This window comes from Euphorbia lathyris, chromosome 1 (genome assembly GCF_963576675.1).
Source record: "Euphorbia lathyris chromosome 1, ddEupLath1.1, whole genome shotgun sequence".
NCBI classification, from domain to species: domain Eukaryota; kingdom Viridiplantae; phylum Streptophyta; class Magnoliopsida; order Malpighiales; family Euphorbiaceae; genus Euphorbia; species Euphorbia lathyris.
The window spans coordinates 86,510,263-86,532,834 of record NC_088910.1 but is presented as its reverse complement, the minus strand read 5'-3'; the positions used below and the strand labels follow the sequence as shown (position 1 = coordinate 86,532,834).

The following is a 22,572-nucleotide window of genomic DNA, read 5'->3' as shown; positions in this document are numbered from 1 at the left end:
ACAGGAGCAGAACATAATTTATCCTTCAAAATGTTAAAAGCATTCTCCTGTTCTATTCCCCATGAAAATCCTACTGTCTTTTTAATCACCTCAGTGAGGGGAGCAGCTAAAGTGCTAAAGTCCCTCACAAATCGTCTGTAGAATGATGCTAAGCCATGGAAGCTTCGCACCTCAGACACACTACTAGGTGTAGGCCAATCGCGGATTGCCTTAACCTTTTCCTCATCTACTTTAGTTCCTTTAGCAGACACAACATAACCAAGGAAAATAATTTGGTCTGTGCAAAAGGAACATTTAGACAAGTTAGCATACAATTGTTCTTTTCTAAGCACATCAAATACACTCCTTAAGTGACCTAAATGCTCTTCTAAAGACCTACTATATACCAATATGTCATCAAAGTAGACCACCACAAACTTGCCTATAAATGCACACAACACGTGATTCATTAAGCGCATAAAAGTTGACGGTGCATTGGTCAGACCAAAAGGCATAACGAGCCATTCATACAATCCATGTTTAGTTTTAAATGCGGTTTTCCATTCATCCCCTTCTTTCATCCTAATATGATGGTATCCACTTTTCAAATCTATTTTACTAAACACAATAGCTCCATGTAATTCATCCAACATATCATCTAACCTAGGAATAGGGTGACGATATTTTACCGTAATGTTGTTGACGGCTCGACAATCAACACACATTCTCCAACTTTCGTCTTTTTTGGGAACAAGAAGCACAGGTACGGCACATGGGCTCATCGACTCCCTCGCGTACCCTTTAGCAAGTAACTCCTCCACTTGACGTTGTAACTCCTTCGTTTCCTCAGGATTACACCGATATGCTGAGGTACTAGGTCGATCTGATGTTCAATGCCCCGAATAGGTGGTAATCCTTCAGGCAATTCCTCGGGCATGACATCTTAATATTCCTGCAAAAGAGAAATACAAGAACTAGGCAGGACATTATCAGCTTGACTTACATATGCTTCTCTATAAACAAGTAATAAGACAGGTTTATTTACAGAAAGAGCATACTTAACCTCGTTGGACCTCGCAAAGAAATTAGCCTTACCCCGCCCCACACTGTCATTCTCTCTTGACTCTCCTTTTGCATGTGGCCCCTCTCCTTTTGCAATTTCAGAATTACTTTTACCTCGGCTCTCTCGCTCTTTGGCCACATCATTATCGATTCTCTCATTTTTTTTTTTGAATTTTGCTTTTCTCTCACCAAATCCTTAATTTCATCATTCTTCTCACCATGCTTTTCTCTCAACTCTTGGTTATCATTAGATGATACATGAGTTTTATTAGAAATAGACCCACTATGATTTCTAAGCTTGATTTGGTCTTCATAAACCTCTGTAGGCGTTAAGGGAGCTAAAACAATTTTTTTACCAACATGTTCAAAACTGTAATGGTTCTTTCTCCCTAAATGCATAGCATCTCTATCAAACTGCCATGGTCTACCCAACAAAATATGACCAGCTTGCATGGGTACTACATCACACAGTATTTCATCCTTGTATTGCCCAATTTTGAGGGACACTAAGACTTGTCTATTTACTTTAATCTCCCCACAATCATTTAACCATTGCAATTTATAAGGGCGCGGGTGCTTTGTGACTGGTAACCCTAGCTTCTCTACTAAGGTGGTACTAGCTACATTAGCACAACTACCACTATCAATAATCACACTACATACCTTGCCTTGCACGAGACATCGAGTGTGGAAGATGTTTTCCCGTTGTATTTTGTCCTCGGCAATCTTCATTTGAGAATTCAATAGTCGTAGGACGACTAACGACTCCCCTCGTTCAGCTCTAGTGAAGCATTCCGCCTCCTCAGATTCTTCGTCTTCTTCTTCGGCCTCATCACAATCACTTTCAGTGTCAGTGACTACTTCTCCGCCCCTCATGATCATGGCTCGTCTATTTGTGCATTCGGATGCTATGTGACCGAATCCCAAACATTTGAAACACTGAAGTTTGCTTGGTCTCGGTTGCTCTTCTCCCTTCTGCTTATTTTTGTCAACTGAGTCTGACTTGTGTTTGGCATTGTCAAACTTTGAAGGAAATCTGCTTCCTCTCTCTTGGTTACCCCACCGGTTCTTCCAATTAGAGTTAGAAGATGATGAACCTCCCGTGTAGGATTTGTCATACTTTCTCTCCTTGAGTTGTCGTTCTACTATCTTTGCTGCATGTACCATGTCTTCCACGTCTACACAGTGTTGCAACTTGACAATATTAGCTATATCCCGATTAAGACCTGCTAAAAACCGAGACTTAGTAGCTCTTCGATCTTCAACGACATCGGCTCTCAACATCGCTATCTCCATCTCCTTGAAATATGCCTCTACACTCTTTGAACCTTGTTGAAGGACTTGCAATTTTCTATATAAACCTTCATAGTAATCATTAGGGACAAACCGCTTTCTCATAACAATCTTCATTTCATCCCATGTGTCAACTTGCGGCTCTCTACATCTGGTTCTTGTGGTGACAAGTTGATCCCACCAGACTAATGCATAATCCGTGAACTCAATTACTGCTGCTCTCACCTTCTTCTCCTCTGAATAATTGTGACAATCGAATATGAGTTCAATTTTTTTCTCCCATTCTAGGTAAGCTTCAGGATCGCTTTTACCATTGAACGAGGGAATTATCAGTTTTACATTTCCAAGACCCATGTCGTCTCTAGCATTATCATCACGTTGTCTATTCCGTCTTTCTTCATTATCACGCCGATTTTCTCCACCAACTCGATTTGCTTCTAGAGCAACTCGATAATTTTCCTCCATGACGTCCATACGTTCCATCAATCGGTTTAGCATCGTTAACACTTGATCGTCTGCCATATTATTGTGCAAAAGAAATTCAAATAGATCAAGTAAAATATAATAATAATAAAAAACCTCACGATTCACTCGGTGTTTCACTCTTTTTTTTTCTTTTTTTTTTTGGCTATTCTCTCTAATATACTCACCACTCTGTGCCTTTTACCGTTCGATTTCTCTTATAGTGTTCTTTAAAGAACTCAGTCGAACAAATTCAGTTTTATAACCCCAATAGTCAAAAACCAAAATCTAATCTTACAACCTAAGAAGCAAGACGCTAAATAATGAACAGAACGCGGATAAGCAACTCGAAGACCAAAATATAGTGTTGACGTTATAAATAATAAATAGGAAAAAATTTTATCATTGAGTAAAAAAAAAAATTGAACTTAATTTTGTAATTCCTCAAATTACTATCTATATTAATTGTGTAAGACTTTTTTTTTATTATTTATTTATGAGAAAGAGAACATAAAATAAGAAAGGAGTACCACACCTTCTTTTTCACACTTGCTGTGACTTTGGAAAGTTGTATTTTTTTTTTTCTTTTCTTGTTAGTGCATACTTTGTTTTTTTGTTTTGTTTTTTTAATGCACTTCGATTTTTTTTTAAATTACAAATAAAACAAATTAAAATACTGAGTTCAGAAATAGAATTTTAAAAAAACTGATTGAACCTTTTTTTTTATTTAATGAATTTGAATTAGAACAAGAACTAAACCCAATGATTCAAAACTACAGATTAGAATATAAATTCAAATTGTAATGTTTGACGAAAAAAAAAACAAGAAAGGAAGAAAAAACACAGATAGATAAAACCTGAAAAGTTAGAGCTCGGCTCTGATACCAAACTGATGCGAACCCACAAGGAACAATGCCTCGAAAACCCGACAACTAGATTTGATCCCTAGGAAAGCTAACGAATCAGGGTCGGACAGAAAAGAACCCTTACAAAACTAGGTTGTAAAGACCCAATCCCAGTCTCCAACAATTAAGGATTTAATCCCGAATTGTTCAAAGTAGTGCCCCAAAGAACACAAGAGAAACCACTCACAACTCTTTAAGAGTAATATTTTTATTAAGATGAAACTTGTGTCTTACATATGAAAAAGCTCACCTTTATAGGCAAAGCAAATACAAACAATGACTTGAATTGCCCTTACATATCTTTGATAACAATAATAATACAAGGGCATTTAAGTACTTTATTTAGTCAAACCATTAAGACAAAGAAAATCAATACACATAATTTGACAATAATGCAAATGAGAAAACAAGACTCAATTCTTATGGAATTGATTAGGTTCACATTGTGTTGAAATTGTGATTTTGACCATTGAAATAATTAAATCAATTCATATTGAATTGATTTTATTTTCCCAATAAATCCAAATGGTTAAAATTCACATGGTGGTTTTTTTTTACTCAATTTCACCGTTTGTTTTGTCTAGTCCATGTTCGGTTTCTTTGATGTGTCCGCTTTCCGAATAACCCGAGAGGTATGAAAAAGTTATAGCTTCTTGAATTCCACCTGTGTCAATTTGGTCCGACATATCTAACATTTGCACCACATACGTTTGGAGCTCCTCTTCAAACTGCTTAGCACGTGCTCGAGTAACAGGTCCATCTGGTAGACGTATTCGCTCCATATGAGAATCCGGATTTTCAACCCGGGTTATATCATGAACTGAACTAATTATTACTGAAATTAAGTGATAAAGAACATGGCCCTAACTCTCCAAACCAGCAGCCTCCATTGCTACTCCTCTCTTCTCCTTCAATTCACTGTTATTTCATCTCTCCCTCTTCCATAATCTCATTTGTTTTTTCATTTTCTTTCAGGTTTAAAGTTTCTATTTAGAATTTTTGAGGCAAATAAAGAAAAAATAGGCGAAAACTCAATTGATAATGAAGTGAAATGAATGAAGGATCTCCACCAGGCACATGATAAAAGAGACATGAGACATCTTCTTTATTACTCAATTCTGAACTTTGCTCATGGAACTGACCTGATGAGGAGCAGTATGACAATCAGACAGAGCAGATAATTAAAATGAAATAACAAATGGAATCCAGAATAGAACATACCATGTAACATTCGTATCTAAAATTTTATTTTTCGAAATAGATAGCGTTAATTATTTATGAATTTAAATATATTATAGGGTTCAATTTAATATTTTTAGGTGTAAATTAAATATTTTGGATAAGTTTAAAAGAAATAATAAATTCAAAGGGCTAAATTCTATATTTTTCAATTAGACCACATTTATATACGATCAACACTTAAAATGTTATTTGACTTTAGTTGCATGAATATTAATATTTTTTTATATGAATGCTAATATTTCATTAAATAATAAAATTACAAGTACAACGAGACAAGAGTAAGGAATACAACCTCATATAAGTATAGGCTAAGCCTAATACATGATCCACTAGAGTAATGAAAAGACTAAGAAAAGGCCATTAAAGGAACAATTAACAAATACAACAACAGATAAATCATATATTTCTCGAAACTCCAAGTTCATGGAAAAGCAGTTGTAGCCCAATCTCCAACATTAGAATCATTCTGAACCTTCGGATCTGAGTTCTTTCTTTTGCAATCCCGTAGATCTAGTGATATACGAATAAAATCTACATTTTCCGCTCTTGCTAAATCAGAAAAGGTTACAAATAAAAGGATTAAGAATAGCAAATGCAGTTCAAACGGACCAGGAGATCCGGTAAAATATATAAAATCCAAAGCTAGACTAAACTAAATAAACAAAAAATAGGAAAACATATAAATGTGGGAGGAGGAAGAAGGAAGACAAGCTTTCTACTTCCTCCTCAAAGGTTCAGAAACAAAAGGATTTACAAAACGTCACCGATTTCACCGAGCTCTATTGTGAATCTAAGACTTTGAGGAACAAAAGAGTGTCTTCGGATCTTTGGTGCACAAAAAAGTAAGGAAAGAAAAAGAAAAAGAAAAGAAGAAGAAAAAGAAGAGAAGAATAAGAAAAGGTAAAGGTAAAGAAGGAAGAAAAGAAGAAGGCAGGGGTGGGTGGCGCAAATTTGGTAGAGAAATCTGCATGAATATTAATATATTATTTTTATTATTATAAGATTATTTTTAATAAGTGGAATATGATGTAATATGTATAAAATATAATTATAATGTAATTTTGACTAGTAAAATAACATGTGTAAGACACATGAGATAGATATGTATTTTAGTGACAAGTAAGACACCATGTGTCTTATTTATATATGAACCAATTATTTAAACTAATAACATGTATAATTTAAGATGTATATATATACCTATATATTTTTGGATAAAAAAAAAAGAGGGGGGATGGAGAGCTTTTAATAGGGAGGAAATGAAATTAAGAGAAAAGATCATGTTGTCAACTTAGCTTGGAATTGCATATATATTTTATGTGGCAAAATGGCAAGTTTCAACTTTTTCTTTCTTTATTAAACCCAAAAAATTCTTACTTTGCCAATTGAATTGTAGAAAAGGTTTGGAGAAGATGATTTATATTAAATACTTAATATAAATACAATTTTTGTTTAATTGTTTAAAATAACATCTTTTGGTATCTATGAAGAGGTAATATTATTCTTTTTTTAAGGTCTAATTAAACAATTATACATTCAAATAGATGGTCGTTTGGAGGTTTCGGTCACAGAAGGAATTTACGCTAGTAAATTATTAAATTGTCAGTGACTGAATTTTTATATATTGAAAAATAATAATAATAATACAAATAGTTTGAATATAAAATTAATACACGTAGACTTAAGACAATTTAACGAGTTTAATTGAACCTTCGGTCAGAATAAACAATACCAGTTTAGTGTTACACGTTACAATTCTGGCGAAATAGACTCCTAGTAGTGTCACGAGTCTAACCGAACCTTCGGTCGGAACTAACGATACCAGTTTAGTGTTACAACTCAGGCAATAAATAAAAATAGTCTGATAAAAGTGTACGAAAATAGTCTAATAAAAGTGTTTGATTAATATTTTAGTGACTTTAAATTATCGAGTTAAAATAAGTTATATATTAGAAGGACTAATACCGATATTTGTTAAATAGAGTCTATATAAATTTGAATATAAAAGTTAAGTACAATAATTTGAATATAAAAGTAGTAGAATAATTTGAATATAAAATTAGGATGAATATACTCTTAGTAGTTTTTTTTTTTTTGATAGAAATTGGGACGAGACAGAACAAGGATGGGGTGAGCACCCAATACTCTTAGTAGTTAACGTGGTCTAATGAGTCGAATAGTATTTATAGTTCTAATTAGTTTCAATTTAAATTTTGTTTCGGTGACCAAAAATATTCCTTTAAGAATATTTTCTTTTAAATGATATTACATTTTATCGATATAATATTTTGAGCTATTTAATTCTTGAAGTTGGATTAAATTATGAATTAGTGGTTTTATACGAGTTTTTATTACTTATATTAAAAGAATATTAATTTTAAAGGATTTTAGTATTTTGTTTGTAAACTATTTTGAATAATTGTGATTATTTGCGAAATAGTTATAATTGAAGGCAAATGTTTATGGTTATGGAATTATTTGAAAATTTGATTTGTTTTAAAGATATTTGAGCATATTGTGATTTTATGAGTTTATATCCATCTAGAGTAATCCGGATTGGTGGTTTTGATATTTGAAGACCATGTTCAGTGAAGAACATGGCCTGTGTACACAGTGTAAAGACCTAGTCGGGTATTGGCAGCGAAGTGTGGGGTAAGACCAATACGGGATTAGGTAAGGTTAAAGAAACGTCTCGACTATGTGATTCTTGATATGTGTGGTTATGGATTGATATATAAGGGAAGAAACTCTAGAATGGATATAAGGTTTTGTGTTTTCGGTTATGAGTTGATTTTGATAAAAGGTTTTAACGTTTGATTAATTACGAGTTGATTTGATAAAACGTTGGGTTAATTTGATTCGATTCGTTTTGTTTTGATAAAATTATATATATATAATTATATAGTAATAAAGTGAAGTATACAGTTAAATCATTAACGTCATTAACGTGTCAATTAACGTCTCAATAAGTTAAGAGAACTATCAAAGTTAAGAGAACTACCTAAAATAGGTAGAACTACGTGGCTTTGATTCCCAATTTAAAGATTAAAAGACGTTCGGGATACGTAGGAAGCTTGATAGAATTATCAAGTCCAAGCCAAATAATCAAATAAACTTTAGATAGTCTGAATAAATCTTTATCTATTAGAAAATAGATTTGCATTTTTCACTATTAGGCGTTCGTTATTCTGTTTTCCGTTCATACCCGATACCATTTAGGGTTGAGTGTGACATACCATGTCTCCATCATCATACTGAGAATCTAAAATTAATACATCCTTCTCTTGTTGTATGCTTTTTGAACTTCAAACTAAACTTGTTGGCATTGTTCTTCAATCAAGATTCATCTTTATAAGTTTTCATTTAACACAAACTAACCCCATCAATTTCATGTAAAATACAATGTCATGATTAATACATCATTTTCATGTCATAGATGTTGATGAGCAGTAATGCTTTTAAAATACAACTATACATTATGTTCTAAGACTTCTGCTTTATCAAATTTCAAAGGAGACACCCAACAAGTCATAATTCTTTAAATTACACACTTAAACTTGTAACTTTTTGTCTTGAACTTATCATATATCTAAACTTGTCAATTTGGAGACACTGACACCCTCATTTGCTATTGTTGCAAATTTCTGTATATAAGGATAAAAGATATCCAAAATAAGTTTAAGGGTATTAGTTTACTCCATTTTCTCCTCCTAATTTGCCTTTTGATTTTAAAAATGAGACATTTAAATGTTTGGTTCTGAAACTACTGTTTGCCTAATAGGTTTTTCTAAAAGCAAACCGTAATATCAAATAGCAGATAAACTAAATGGGCCTAATGTTTGTTTTAGCTTTTCTTAGGAGCGTTTAATGGTTTTATTTTAAACAGCTATAAATATAACATTTGGTTAGGATTATAAAACTGCAACTATTAGCCACAAAACGTTGTTTTTAGTTGTTTAATTTTTTACAAAATCATCCTTAAGTTAAAAGCAACAATTTATTTTTCAGGTAAACTTACATAGAATTATATAGAAATATTACAAATGATTTACTGATGTTACTGATGCAACCATCTAATAATAAAGAGAATCAAAATTCTAGCTTGCCAATAACAATATGTGTCAAATCAGAACATCAAAGCTTTAATCCTTAAAATCATACAAGCTTTAATATGAGAAAAAATGGTAGGCTTTCAGATGCATTCACTTGCTCAAAAACCAACTACAGAACACCAAGTAAGAGTTTCAACTTTCAAGTTAATAAAAAAAAGTTTAAACCAGAGTTTTGTCGCTTGTTTTGCTCCAAAATCAATCTACCGAAAATAATATATAGATTTTCACTATAAAAATTTATCCTATGGCTCAAATATACACAAAGAAAAATCATCTATTTGGCTTATTACTCAAGTATTTTATTTATACTTTTGCCTTTATTATTTTATACATTTATTTATGATTATTGTTTGTAAAAAAATCAATTTATAATTTATTTTTTTGAAAGCATCAATTAGAAAATGTGATTTCAAAGAAACCAATTTTGAATTCATTTCTGGTGATTTTATATCTAAACACCCCCATAAATTAAGTTTTAAAAAATGTGATGATTTTATTGATTTTGCTCACTCTTCCCCAATTACAGGACCTGATACTCGTTCAATACTCCATTCTCATATTTGGTATGCTAGACTAGAAAAGCAACTGAACAACTACAAACAAATATAAACATTAAAACAGAGTAACTAAAAACAAATATAATTGCTGATCACTATTATCAGCCCCACACTTTAAAAGTATCATAAATTCTAGCATGCCTCGCCCAATCACAATTCGACACATCTGATGTGTCAAAGTTCTGATTGGTCGGGTCTACTTGGACTCGGACCAAAGTAGAATTTTTCACAATCCCCCTGTAAAAATATAAAAGTTGTTGACTATCATTGACAGCTACTAACAGAACAAGAAATTAATTAGACAGAATTTCAAAAGATATGCAAGAATTAGCAAAGATATTTGAACCTGTGCCACCAAAAATTGTTTACCAATCCATTTCTCCAGGCAGTCAGGTGGCCACAGGCACAAGGCTGTTAACATACGGCAGATACTTTGAAAATCCTTCAATGCTTGCATGGCTCAACCTCTGTGATTTTCGTTTGCTTACATGATATGCAATAATTTTCTCACCAACTTCAAGGATCAGCATGTCGTCGTTCACAAAACACACAGCCCGGCTCGACCTATCCCAACCCAAATCCATCACGGCATTAGGACTAATCCGAATCACATATTTCAGCCGCATTTCCATTGTGCTGTAGACTTCAATTTCATTATCTTGTCGAGGAAAAACATAGCACAAACCTCCATCCATTTGGGTCAGAGCACCGATTGGTGCGTTACAAGGCGGGAGGCTGACAATCCCATATTGCTCCTCGATGACATTAAAAGCCAATGCAACACCTGATTGCATTTCCCAATAGGCGTACCCCCTCATATAGAAGCCATCGCCGTTTGTTTCCCCAATATCGGTCTCGCAGCATACTGTTTCGCTGATTCTCCAAGAGTTGGTCTCCGAAGAGTATATCTCGAAGTATCGAATGAGACAGTCAAGAGATTGAACCATAGCAATCAGCTGATAATGTGAATCAAAATTGAAAGTTGAAGGCTCAAAAGCAAGCGCAATGCCTGTTCCCGCTGCATGATATAAGAGTGGATCAGGAAGCATCTTCCATTCTTCAGTTACAGGGTTGCATATGTAGTAGGCTTGATTCTCAGAGCGACCTTGGCAGCAAAGCAAACCATTGCAAGTAGCCCGAACGTCAACATGCTCAGGCAAAAAATTTAAGGTTGGATTACGAACCCCAAAAGCCGATGGATCAAGTGAAATGAAGGAAGGATCTTCACCAGGCAGCTGACAAAAGAGACCTGAGACATCCTTGAAATGAAGAGTATGTTGGTGGATGAAAAACGGATTGCCAATCCACTGCTCCCAATCTTTTGAAACTGCTCTGCATTTGTAGAGTGATTTTGCTGGGAGGAAAACAAGGGCATGTTGCTTGACAACATCTTCAATGCTCAATTCCATTCTCTGCTTCAGTTGCTTACCAGATACATCAACATGTTCTGGACTTTGGTCACTGGCCTGAGGAGCATTAGAACAATCAGAGTTAGGCTTTACGGATTAAAATGAAATAACAAAAATTTCTTGCTCAAACCAATGCATATATAACTCAAGGAAAATAAGAGCTTGTTTTAATGTAAAGACTAGATCTTTGAACAAGTATATCCCCAGTAGAATGAGCAGTGGTTACAAGGGCAAGTCGCTCATACTGGTAAATCTACCTATAGGTTCATCATCAAGCCAAGTAGAAAACGTATTCATAAGCATCATTTTTAGTATATTTGTAAGAAGTGATGCATCTAGTTTGTGCAGTCAAGCCAAAATATGTAATAACAATATGATCCAAATTAGAACATACCATGTCAAAACTTTCCTCATCATCTGACTGAGAATCTAACACCAACGCATCCTCCAGTTGTTGTATGCTTTCCGAGCATGCATCTTCTTCTTTTTCTTCTTCGAGGTTAACTAAGATGTAGTCATCATCCGTTTCTTCCAGTTTAAAAACATAACTTGCCATTGTCCTTCAATTCTGATCAACACAAAAACACCAACCAAACATAAAATGAAAATTCTGATCACACCTACCAATTTTCCATCTTCGACACGGGCTGCCACATTAACATGAAGAAAACTAAAAGAAACAGACAAAAAAAATATCAAAGGATAAGATTTAAATTTAGTTGTATAATTACTAAGGGAGATTCCACAGTAAAAACGGTGCAATTTATATGTAAGTTTGATGTTTACCAATTTATATGTAAGTTTGATGTTTACCAAACAGTTGAATCTCATTAAGTTTTTCTTCATGTACAATTTCATGTTCTAGAGACCCTCTAACTTCCACCGTCTGGTCACTCAGTAAGGTTTAAATTGAATATCTTCTATAGAACTCATCGCCCACTAATGAGACTTAAAATTCCATTGTGACTGCACTATTTAGTGGTGGAGTCTAAATTTGTATCTTAAAACTAAAAACAATCATGAATTTTCACATGCACCTTAATGAGCAAGTGAATTTGCTAATTCACCGTTAGATATAGGCTTATTAAATCTAAGCCTCGTGATGCTTTGAATCTCCACCTTAGGATTCTAATAAACCTAGATCTAATGGTGAATGAGCAAATTCTACATGCTCATTAAGATGCATGTGATCAAGACTGAAAAACAATAAGTATATATCAAAATTTCTTATTTCTCTTCAAAATACATATAACATAAAACGAAGGTAACATGCACAATAAACGCAACCTTACCCCATTGGGAAACTCTAAACTCAAAAAAAAAAAAATTATTATTATATATATATATATAGCACAATTAAATTACACACATGGCTACGAAATTTAACTCAATTAATATATATTATGGCCACTAAATTTCAAAATATAATATAAAAGTCATTTAGCTTCACATTTTCTAATATTATGGTCACTAAACTTCAATTAATGACGCAAAATGACTTTTGATGGAAAAATTCAATAGTGAAAAGTTGTTTAGGACCACATTTACAGTGGAATACATTTTTTATTTTCCAACCAACATATACATGATTTTAAAACAAAATATACATGAGTTTAAAACAAAATATACATGAGTTTTTTCTCTTCCAACCAAACAAGATATACATGATTTTAAACAAAAAAAAAATGAGAATCCAACCAAACAATAGCTAAATGATTTAAAAAAGAAAAAGTTCGAAAAATTAAAGTTAAATATCATCGAATTAAAGTTGAAAGTGTATATTAAGTTCTAAAGTTCAGTAACCAGTATATTACTGACCCGAAAACTTGTTCAACAAGTAAATAAATTTAGTTTTACTCCATAAAATAAATAATTTAAAAAAAAAAACTACCCAAACGAGTGCCGCAACCAAGTAGGGTCAGCATCATTTCAATTGCACCGAAAATAATGAAATTAAAACCGATAAACCAGAAGTAAAATGGTTTTTCAATTAAATTTTGGTTCGATCATCGTTTAGTTGTAAAATTAACTAACCCCTACAATCAATACTACATTTTATATATAAAAAAAAACTGGTAATCATGAAAAGAGTAGGAACAGAGAAAATTGAGTTTGAGAAAACAGAGACAGAGAGAGAGAAGCGAACCGAACCTGATCGTAAAGCGGAGAAGGCAAGGCAAGGCAAGGCGAGGCGATGGGTGTTGTTGAGGCGAGCGTAACGATCGCACACAGAAAGAAAACAACTCCTTCGAGGAGACGCTTTGGAGAAAAGAGTAATATAGGAGGTGGACTTTGACGCGTGCCTTCTTCCTATTTAAATTTTCTCTCCTGGAAAAGACGAGGATATTGTCTCTTAATTTCGTCTTGCCTATATATTCCTATTTCTAATTCAAATTTTTGTTTCACGTATGCCATGGGTTAATGGGCCTTTAATTACACCCAAAATCATTTATCAATTTAACTAACATGTTTTATGCAGGGGATAAGGATCAAATTTGTCCATTATGGAAAGTTGAGATTTACCCTATGGTGTAATTTTATTCTTAATATTATCAAATGGGATCAATTTTATTTTTATCTAACAAAAAATCTAAACAGACCGGTTTACTATTATTTAACTCGTTATTTAATTATCATATTAGACTTTATAAGCATCATTTATATCTAAAATATTTATTTTGTTATTAACACAGTTGCAAACAACCTGCCGAAATGTCAATATTTAAATTTGTCTGATATAAGTTAATCACAAAAAAATGCATAAAATGTTTGCTATGTTATTAAAAAAACGATGAAACAACCGGTAAAAATACACATAGCTGCTTTATTTTATCAACAAACTTATTTAGAAAATTCGATGTGATGGTTGAATAACTGTCAAATCAGTCCATTCAAATTTTTTATTGGGTAGAGATAAAATTGAACTAGCTTAATAACGTTAGAAGTAAAATTGTATCATTTTATACGTTAGGGGTAAATATGCACTTCTCCAACAACGTAGGCAAATTTAAACTTTATCCTTTTTATGTATTTATCAATAATGTATTTTTTTCATAATGTATTATCAAATACTGTTAAGGAAATATTTTTAAATCATATAATTACTAAAAAATAATTTAATACTAAATAATTAATTGCCTTAAATTCATGATTTCCTTCTTACCTTGCAACTTCTTTCTTTTTTGGGTCCCCATCTTGCCATTTTTCTACTATTATCTTTTCCTTGTCTTGTTCTATATATTTGGGGCCATAATCGAGTTCGATATTCTGCTGTGTGCAAGCATGAACAAGTTCCTTCACGAAGTTGTTTGCTTTGCGAGCATCTCATTAATTTAGTTTATAAATTTCAATTGCGAACAACTCATTAATTATATTGATTTAAAATATGATTTACTAAACCCAGCCCTAATTTTACACTTCTAGCCACGTGAATAGACCGAAATACCCTTTGCATTAAATTTCAAAAAACTCAAAACCTCTCAAAAAGCCGAAACGATTTTTGCTCAAATCCGGACAAATTAGTGAGCCGAATCATGGATGGTGATAGAAACCGTAAATGAAAAGCTAAAATGGTACGATTTACCGCTTTATTTCATTGATTTATGGATCGTTTTGGATCTGTTGTGATGTTTAAAAATTTCGGCCGGAATCGCAGTCGGGCGTATGAACATCACGCCCGATCTGCGGTTCGGGCGTATGAGTATCACGCCCGACCAGTGGTTCAGGCGTGATAGCCACATGCCCGAACCAATGGTAGGGCGTGATGCTCATACGCCCTAACCACTGATAGGGCGTGATGTGCATACGCCCGACCAATGGTTCGGGCGTGATACTCATACGCCCCCTTTTTTAATAAAAATTAATATTTTTTAAAATTTTAGTAAATTTAGTGTAATTTTAGTTTAATTATAGTAAAAATTTTAGTAATTTAGTGTAATTTTAGTATAATTTAGTATAAATTGGGAATAACTATATTATAATTTTATTAGTTTAGTAGTATTTTAGCATAATTTTATAAATTTAGTATAATTTACATTATTTACAATTTTATTAATTTAGTGTAATTTTTTTTGTAGACGGAGCGGCCTACTAGGGGTGGGAAATCCATCCCGTCATCTGCTCGTCGTCTAGATATGGACGACGAGGATGATACACCACGGCATACGAGATTGCGTGGTATAGATATCTCTGGTCGTAGGCGAAGAGGGGCTGCGACGGAGCAGTTGAGGAGGGGGCCGATTGCGGATCAGGCCGATATTCATGGCTCAGAGGGGGCGACTGATTTTGATGACAGAGAGCCCGATGGCGATTCTTTTCAGGACTACCTGGATGTGGTTGCCCGGGCAGTGCGACAGTCCGCTGTTGCACATGATCGCGAGGTTGAGGAGAGCGATGAGCAGCCGACCCCGGGGAGACAGCCGACCCAGCGCGTAGGAGGTCGTTTTGCGAGTACAGATATCTTTTAATATAATTTTAGTATAATTTAGTATAATTTAGTAATTTTTAGTATAATTTAGTATAATTTTAGTATAATTTAGTATTTTTTAGTATAATTTTAGTATAATTTTAGTATAATTTAGTATTTTTTATTATAATTTAGTATAATTTAGTATTTTTTAGTATAATTTTAGTATAATTTAGTATAATTTAGTATAATTTAGTATTTTTTAGTATAATTTTAGTATAATTTAGTATAATTTAGTATTTTTAGTATAATTTTAGTATAATTTAGTATAATTTAGTATAATTTAGTATTTTTTAGTATAATTTAGTATAATTTTATATAATTTTATAATTATCAGGGACAAGCAAACGTCCCAAAGGTAGTGAGGACGAGAGCTGGGTAGTTACTGCACCGGTTGCTGGTGGTCCCGTTGATGGTTCCGTGATTCCTAGTTTTCTAGGACATGTTGCCTCACGGATGTTAGGAGGAGAGATTCGGTCGTTTCTGACATGCTACAACAGATCATCAGCATGCCGAGATTTGTGTCAGTGGTTTTCTGGTGCGTCACCCGAGGTAAAAATAATATAGTGTGTCAACATTTATTGTAATTCGTATTTTTAACTATAAACATACAAAACATTCTGTAATTGTATAAATTGTATATGTGTCATTTTATAGCTGAGGGAGATGATCGAGAGGACTGGTTTGTCTCACCTTCCACGTGCCATGTTCAGGAACCTCGACACTCCGCTATTGACTGCGTTCGTGGAGCGGTGGCAGCCCGATACGAACTCCTTCCACATGTCGTTCGATGAGATGACTATCCAGCTGCATGATGTGTGGCAGATTCTTCGGATCCCGATCGACGGTCCGATGGTGTCCGAGTCTCCCACTACTGACTCGCTTCATGCCATGTGCATGATGATGTTTGGGGTGAGTCAGGCTGAGCTTCTGTTGTCGACTAGTCATTTATGGGGAGGTGGAGGTGTATTTGTTGGGGCTGTACAGGGGCTTCTCGCCGAGGGTAGGGATGACGCTACTCGGGCCACAGCGTGGATGTGGCTTATGCTTGGATCCACTCTGTTTGTTGACAAGAGTGGAGATAGGATTAGGCCGGCCCATCTTCATGAGGTTTACAGCGGTGTCAGCGGGGCAGCTGGACTATCATGGGGGTCTGCCACACTAGCCATGTTGTACCGGCAGCTGGGGATAGCGAGCAGAGGAGACTGCTCAGGTATATGCGGATGTTTGACCCTACTGCAGGCATGGATATATGAGTATTTTTCGGTTTTTCGGCCGCATAGAGGAGCTCACCTGATCCCAGCTGACCATGCCCGTGCACTGAGATGGGAGGTCAGGGTACCAGGCAAGACGACCGCCCGATTAGATACCTTTCGGGGGCAGCTGGATCGTATGACGGCGGCAGAGGTATTTTATAAAATTTTAGAATTTATTTCATTATTATTTATAGTATATTATTTTTTTATTGAGTATTACTTTTTTCCAGGTGATGTGGTTGCCTTATGGTCCTATCGCTGATGATGATCGGCTTCGAGTGTCCTACGCCGGTTGGATACGGTGTAGAGACATCGTCGAGCCGTATATGCCCGACCGAGCGCTGCGACAGGTCGGATATACTCAGCCTATGCCAGCTGAGCGTATTAGACCTGATAAAGCAGTACGACCATGGAAGTCGTTATCGTACAGGCTCACGCATTCCTTAGTCACAGTTGAGGACACCTGGCGGAGATTTCCATCGGCTCGGGGCATTGATCGGAGGAGATGCCGACCAGTTGGATACGATCCCACTGCCTGTGATCCTGCTTATATGGATTGGTATATGCAATATTCGCATCCCCATCTCCTTCATGCACCACAGGCTGGACCGGTACAGCATGCTCGCGCCAACAGCGAATTTGTAAGTTTATTATTATTTAATATTATTATTTAATATTATTATTTAGTATTAGTTTATATGTGTTTAATTTTTAATATTTATTTATTACTTTTTTTTTTGCAGTGGGTTAGCTGGTTGTGGCGTGTCACCCAACTATCGGCTACCCACCGATCTGACGAGGATGTTCCACGCATTAAGAGGGAGATGGATGAGTTTATGGATGCGTGGCGTCGGGCGAGCTGATTTTTTATTGTACACATTCATACATTTAAACACTTTTTGTTGTAGATATTAAATTTACTCTATTACGTTTATAAATGTTTATGTTTATTAATGTTTATTTTAATTTTTATGTTTTTAAATTTTTTTTGTTAAGTACATTTATGTAGTTACGTGCTTAACGGACTATTTACGGGTTTAACGGCCTATTTACGGGATACATAAGCTATTTTTTTTGCTCTCTCGATACACGGGCGTGTGAAGATCACGTCTTCCCGTGTGATCGAGCGTGATAGCCCTACGCCTCACCGTGTGGTCGGACGTGGAACTATCATGTCCGACCACACGGTGAGGCGTAGGGCTATCACGCCCTACCACACGGGAAGGCGTGATCTTTATACGCCCCACCATGAGGTGAGGCGTGATGTCCATACGTCCGTGCATCGAGAGAGAAAAAAAATAGCTTTTTCCACCCCAAAACCTATGAAAGGGTAATTTCGTCCTTCCACGGGGCTAGGGGTGAGAAATTGGGGCTGGGTTTAACAACACCCTTTAAAAATTTTTTAATACAATACTATGTAGTTTTGAAGTTTATAAAACTAAATTTTTATACAAAACTATAATTGTTTTACATTTTCCCCTTTACAGAAATCTTATTATTAAAAAAATAATTGAACCAAGCATGTTTATGACCAATATAATCGAGCTTGATCATGAGCTTATTTATAAACCTATGATCGAGTCTGCTCGTGAATTTTCGAACCGAGTTTCGTCGTGCTCAAACTCGGCTCGTTTATAAATTGAGCCAAACACGATTGAACTTTTATCGAGTCAAACACAGAGCCGCTCTTGAGCGGCTCGACTCATTTATAGCCATATATGTATCTGCCAATCTCTTTTTATATTGCACTCGCAATTTGTCTTTTTTAGTTCTTTTGTTTCCTTTTTTTTCTTCCGAATTTCGCTTGTATTTATTTTATTTGAATTAGAAATAGGAATATATTGCTTCAAAAAGAAAAAAGAGAAAGAAAATGAAAGAGAGACACGGGGAGAGAGAGGTCAAATTAGAGAGAAATGGGTCCCATTTTTAAGTGTTATATTGGTCAAACAAGAGTTGACTGATTATTTCCGGTCGCACGTAGTTAAATGTCTGATCACCCATAATTGGAGTATATTTTTTGGACGAAATTTAATCCAAGTACCAAAATGTGAACTGGGGTATTTTTTAGGTCCCATTGGTGTAATTTACTCATCAATTCATTCATAGTCAATATAAACGATTAATTATATTCAAGTAAGAATTTGGTCCATCTCCTACAAGCATTAAGAATCATAAGTTAGTTCTAAAAAAATGATAAACATAGCTTAAATAGGTTAAAAGTAATTACCACATAATTAAGGTTAAGATCCGCTTTTAGCCTTAGTTAAGAGGGTTTTAACCCATGATTAGATTAAAACACACCTTAAAAAGATAGATAATATAGTTCATAGTAATAAAAGAGATTAAAGTTTAGAAGAAACCGTAATGACGATTGCCAAACAAACTTCTTCGGTAACTTCAAACTTATTTTTATTGGATGAACTCTTGCACAAACAACACTTTAAGAACAATAACAACAACACAAACAATTGATTCTTAAAGTGAAGAATCAGCAAAATAACATTATAGAAGGAGGAATTTAGCCTAAGCTTGATGTGTCTTCAAATGGCTCTCAATGTCTCTTTTTATAGTAACATGGCGCATATGCTTCCAAAGACCAAGTCTCTTTATGGCCTCCAATTCTATAATCTTCTGAATTCAGTTTTTAGAGAGGGTGGTGGAAGACTTTGACAATTTAGGAGTTGAAATGTGTAAAGGTGGGAAATGAATCCTAGGCTTCAATATGTTTATCAACTTAGGACAATTTTTTGAGCATGTTACACTTTGAATTTGGAGATGATTATTATTAATCATTTTTACATCTTTCTATTAGCTTTCCAACGCATTTTGAATCACCTCAATCTGAGTTCGTATGAGGGAGATACGATGAAAATATGAAAATGTGTCAAATCTGTCCTCAATGTGAATAAAGAGACTTTATTACTGACAGCTCCATCTCGACGAGATGCTTGTGCATCTCGACAGGGTGCATATGGGAAATCACTAAAAACTCATTTTTTCACTCCATTTTACTCCCGAGTTCTCGCTTTAAGCCCCGACTTTGGTTATTTATGCCGAAAACCTTGCGAAAGTGCTTGAAAAACACACAAAATGAAGAAAATATGCAAAAATCATTATTAAAACTTATCAAAATATCACTAAAAACATATTAATTAAGTACAGAAAATGCTATAAATCACGGCGATAACACTCAAGCTCGGCTCGTTTATAAATTGAGTGGAACACGGTTGAGCTTTTATCGAGTCGAACACAGAGCCGCTCTTGAACGGCTCGGGTCATTTACAGCCCTATATGTATTTGCCAATCTCTTTTCTACTATGCACTCACAATTTGTCTTTTTCAATTCTTTTGTTTCCTCTTTTTTCTTCCGAATTTCGGTTGTATTTATTTTCTTTGCTAGTGAGTTCTCCTTTCAATTTGTATAATTGTTATTCACAATTTCCTCTCATGTTTTGGTTGTTCTTTTCACATTTTCACTATTAAGATTGACAAAGAATCTGCAAAAAAAAAAAAACATATAAAAGAAACACCAGTTTTTATCACTATTTGTGCTTAAGAAGACTCTGAATGGGAAACTGAATTTCAAAAAAGGTAGAAGGAAGGATACTTAGGAATCATAACATCTCACTTTTCTTATAATTTTCAAGAGATTTAAATGGTTTCACGGTGAAATTTAGATTTTATGTTGAAAATCAGTAAATGTCATAAATAATTAGAGGTTGAAGCAAAAATAAGGAAGTCATTAAAAGAAAGAAAGAAATGCCCATCAATGTGAATTTGTTAAGTAACATAAAGGGAGAAAACACTTTCTTGTTTATTAGGAGCGTGAGAGTGATCCTTGGAATTTTCCATATAAATTCAATAGTATTTGATTCTAGTATGAGATACATGCATTTATTTACTATTAGTGTATGTCCAAACCCCAAGACATTCGTACTTTGGCAATTTTAATAAATAAAGGCATTAATCTTTTATTCTATTTATTTATTTTGTGTTAAATTATTTGATAGAATACTCAGAGTATAGTGATATGTACATGTTTGGAGGGTTGGTCACTTGGACAAATGAAACATGTTGGTCCATTGTTACGTGAGAATTAGTTCTTAAAGGGGTTAATGAAACTATTGAGAGTTTAAAAAAATTAGCCAAGTAAAAATGCTTCTCACGGTTCAATAGCATGGTTAAGAGGATATGTATTGAAGGTTCAGAAGCAACTTTAGTTGATCACCAACTACGATTGATTATGTCCTTGGTTCGAATGATAACGCCTCAGAGGGCTTCCGAACTTAGGACAGTTAAACGCAACTCTGATTAGTTAAGGTTTTATACTTCAGAATTAAAAGCAAACAATAAAGAGTAAGAGTTAGAAAATGATACTCAACAGTTTTATCCTGGTTCGACCTCCTGCCTACATCCAGCCCCTGGAATTCCTCTTCCGAGCTTTAATCCACTACTGAGCTCTTTGTGGTAGAGCACAAACCCTTACAACATATATTGAGATATTACAAAGTACCTTCCTCTATAATCCTACACTCAACTATCTAACTCTCTGTTTGCTAAATACCGAACAAACAGTAGAGCTTCCGAACTATTCTAAAAGATTGATAATGTTGTTCTCAATAAGAACTCTATGAATGATCTTAGAAAATGATTACACAGATGAATAAAGACGTTTGTGTAAATGCTTTTGCTTTTGCTTTGCTTGGAACTTCAGGAAATGGTTCACTCAGAATTTCAGCGTTGAAGATCAAGTTCCAAAGTTGCAAATAAGGGGGCTTTTATATTTGACACTTGAAGGCAGGGGTCATTTCAAATTTCAAAATAACCGTTGGGAGGGAAACGCTCTTCTATCGCTTTCACTCTTCAGAGGCCAGTGTCAACAACCAATGGTCTTCTATCTTTTACCATTGATTTTTCTGTTGCACTGCGCTTCAGAGCTTGGTCGGAAGCAGTCTGATTGTCTAACCAAATCAGGCAAAGTTCTCAGGTTGACCAGGGGACAAGCTGTCTAGTGCTTCTGAAACTTTCCTTTTATGGTGAGGCTTTGTCAGTTGTGCATAGTCAACTCTAGATCTTATCCAGCGTGGCTTGATCTGTCTGCCGAGTTTGTCTCATCTTTGAGACAACTAAGCTTGCTTCTGGATCCTTCTGCCTGTTGGGCTGAAGCTTGATCCACTAGCCTTTGGCTTATGGGCTTTGACTCAAGGCTTAAGGCCTTTTCTTGTTTCTTGGAACTTAAACTTAATTCATCAACACACTTCAATAAACACATTAGTATGAATAAATCAAAATTTAAATTTAATGTGTTATTAATTATGGAGATATTAATTTCATTTAATATTTTTGTCACAATCAAAATTAATGTGGAAATTATGTTTCAACAAAACCATGTAGTAATAAGATACTATACTAAATCTTTCCTAGTCCATTGATTGTTGTGAAAATGATATTCAACTATAGAGTAGTATGTACTCGGGTTGTGATGGTGTTTCACCGATCACAAACATCAGATGTCAAACCAGAAGCGATGGATAGATCCACCAAATGAGACATGGAACCTAGTCATAGGTGCGTCTCATTGTAACACTTATTGTGGAGTCCTTAGACCGATATTCACTATGAGCCCTAGATGGCTTATAGTTCACTTTGATTAATAACCTAACGGGCCTGTAATAGGCTGCCAAGTATGGGTTTAGTTGGATGTGATGTATGTCATGCTTAGAAACCACGAGTAAAAAATGGATTGTTTCTCTCCTATTGGAGAGAGGATATATTCGGCCACTTGATTGATGAGACTGGAAAGTGTATGACCATATCCAAGTGACGCTAC

At 34.7% G+C, this 22,572-nt stretch overlaps 1 protein-coding gene across 1 annotated transcript; it reads right to left on the bottom strand.

The window, feature by feature from the left end:
* Window positions 1-9,641: 9,641 nt before the first annotated feature.
* LOC136205194 (F-box protein At5g49610-like) lies at window positions 9,642-13,350 on the bottom strand. Its single transcript, XM_065995699.1, has 3 exons — window positions 13,173-13,350; window positions 11,416-11,589; window positions 9,642-11,078 (listed from the first exon to the last, which is right to left on the bottom strand). The coding sequence occupies exons 2-3, from the start codon at window positions 11,575-11,577 to the stop codon at window positions 10,002-10,004; spliced, it is 1,239 nt and encodes a 412-aa protein (XP_065851771.1). The 5' UTR covers window positions 11,578-11,589; window positions 13,173-13,350; the 3' UTR covers window positions 9,642-10,001.
* Between the last annotated feature and the right edge of the window lie 9,222 nt (window positions 13,351-22,572).

Coding starts and splice junctions, on each gene's coding strand:
- LOC136205194 (XM_065995699.1), bottom strand. CDS start 11,577: ATGGCAAGTTATGTTTTTAAACTGGAAGAAACGGATGATGACTACATC. Junction 11,079..11,415: donor ATGAGGAAAGTTTTGACATG/GTATGTTCTAAT, acceptor AATGCTCCTCAG/GCCAGTGACCAAAGTCCAGA.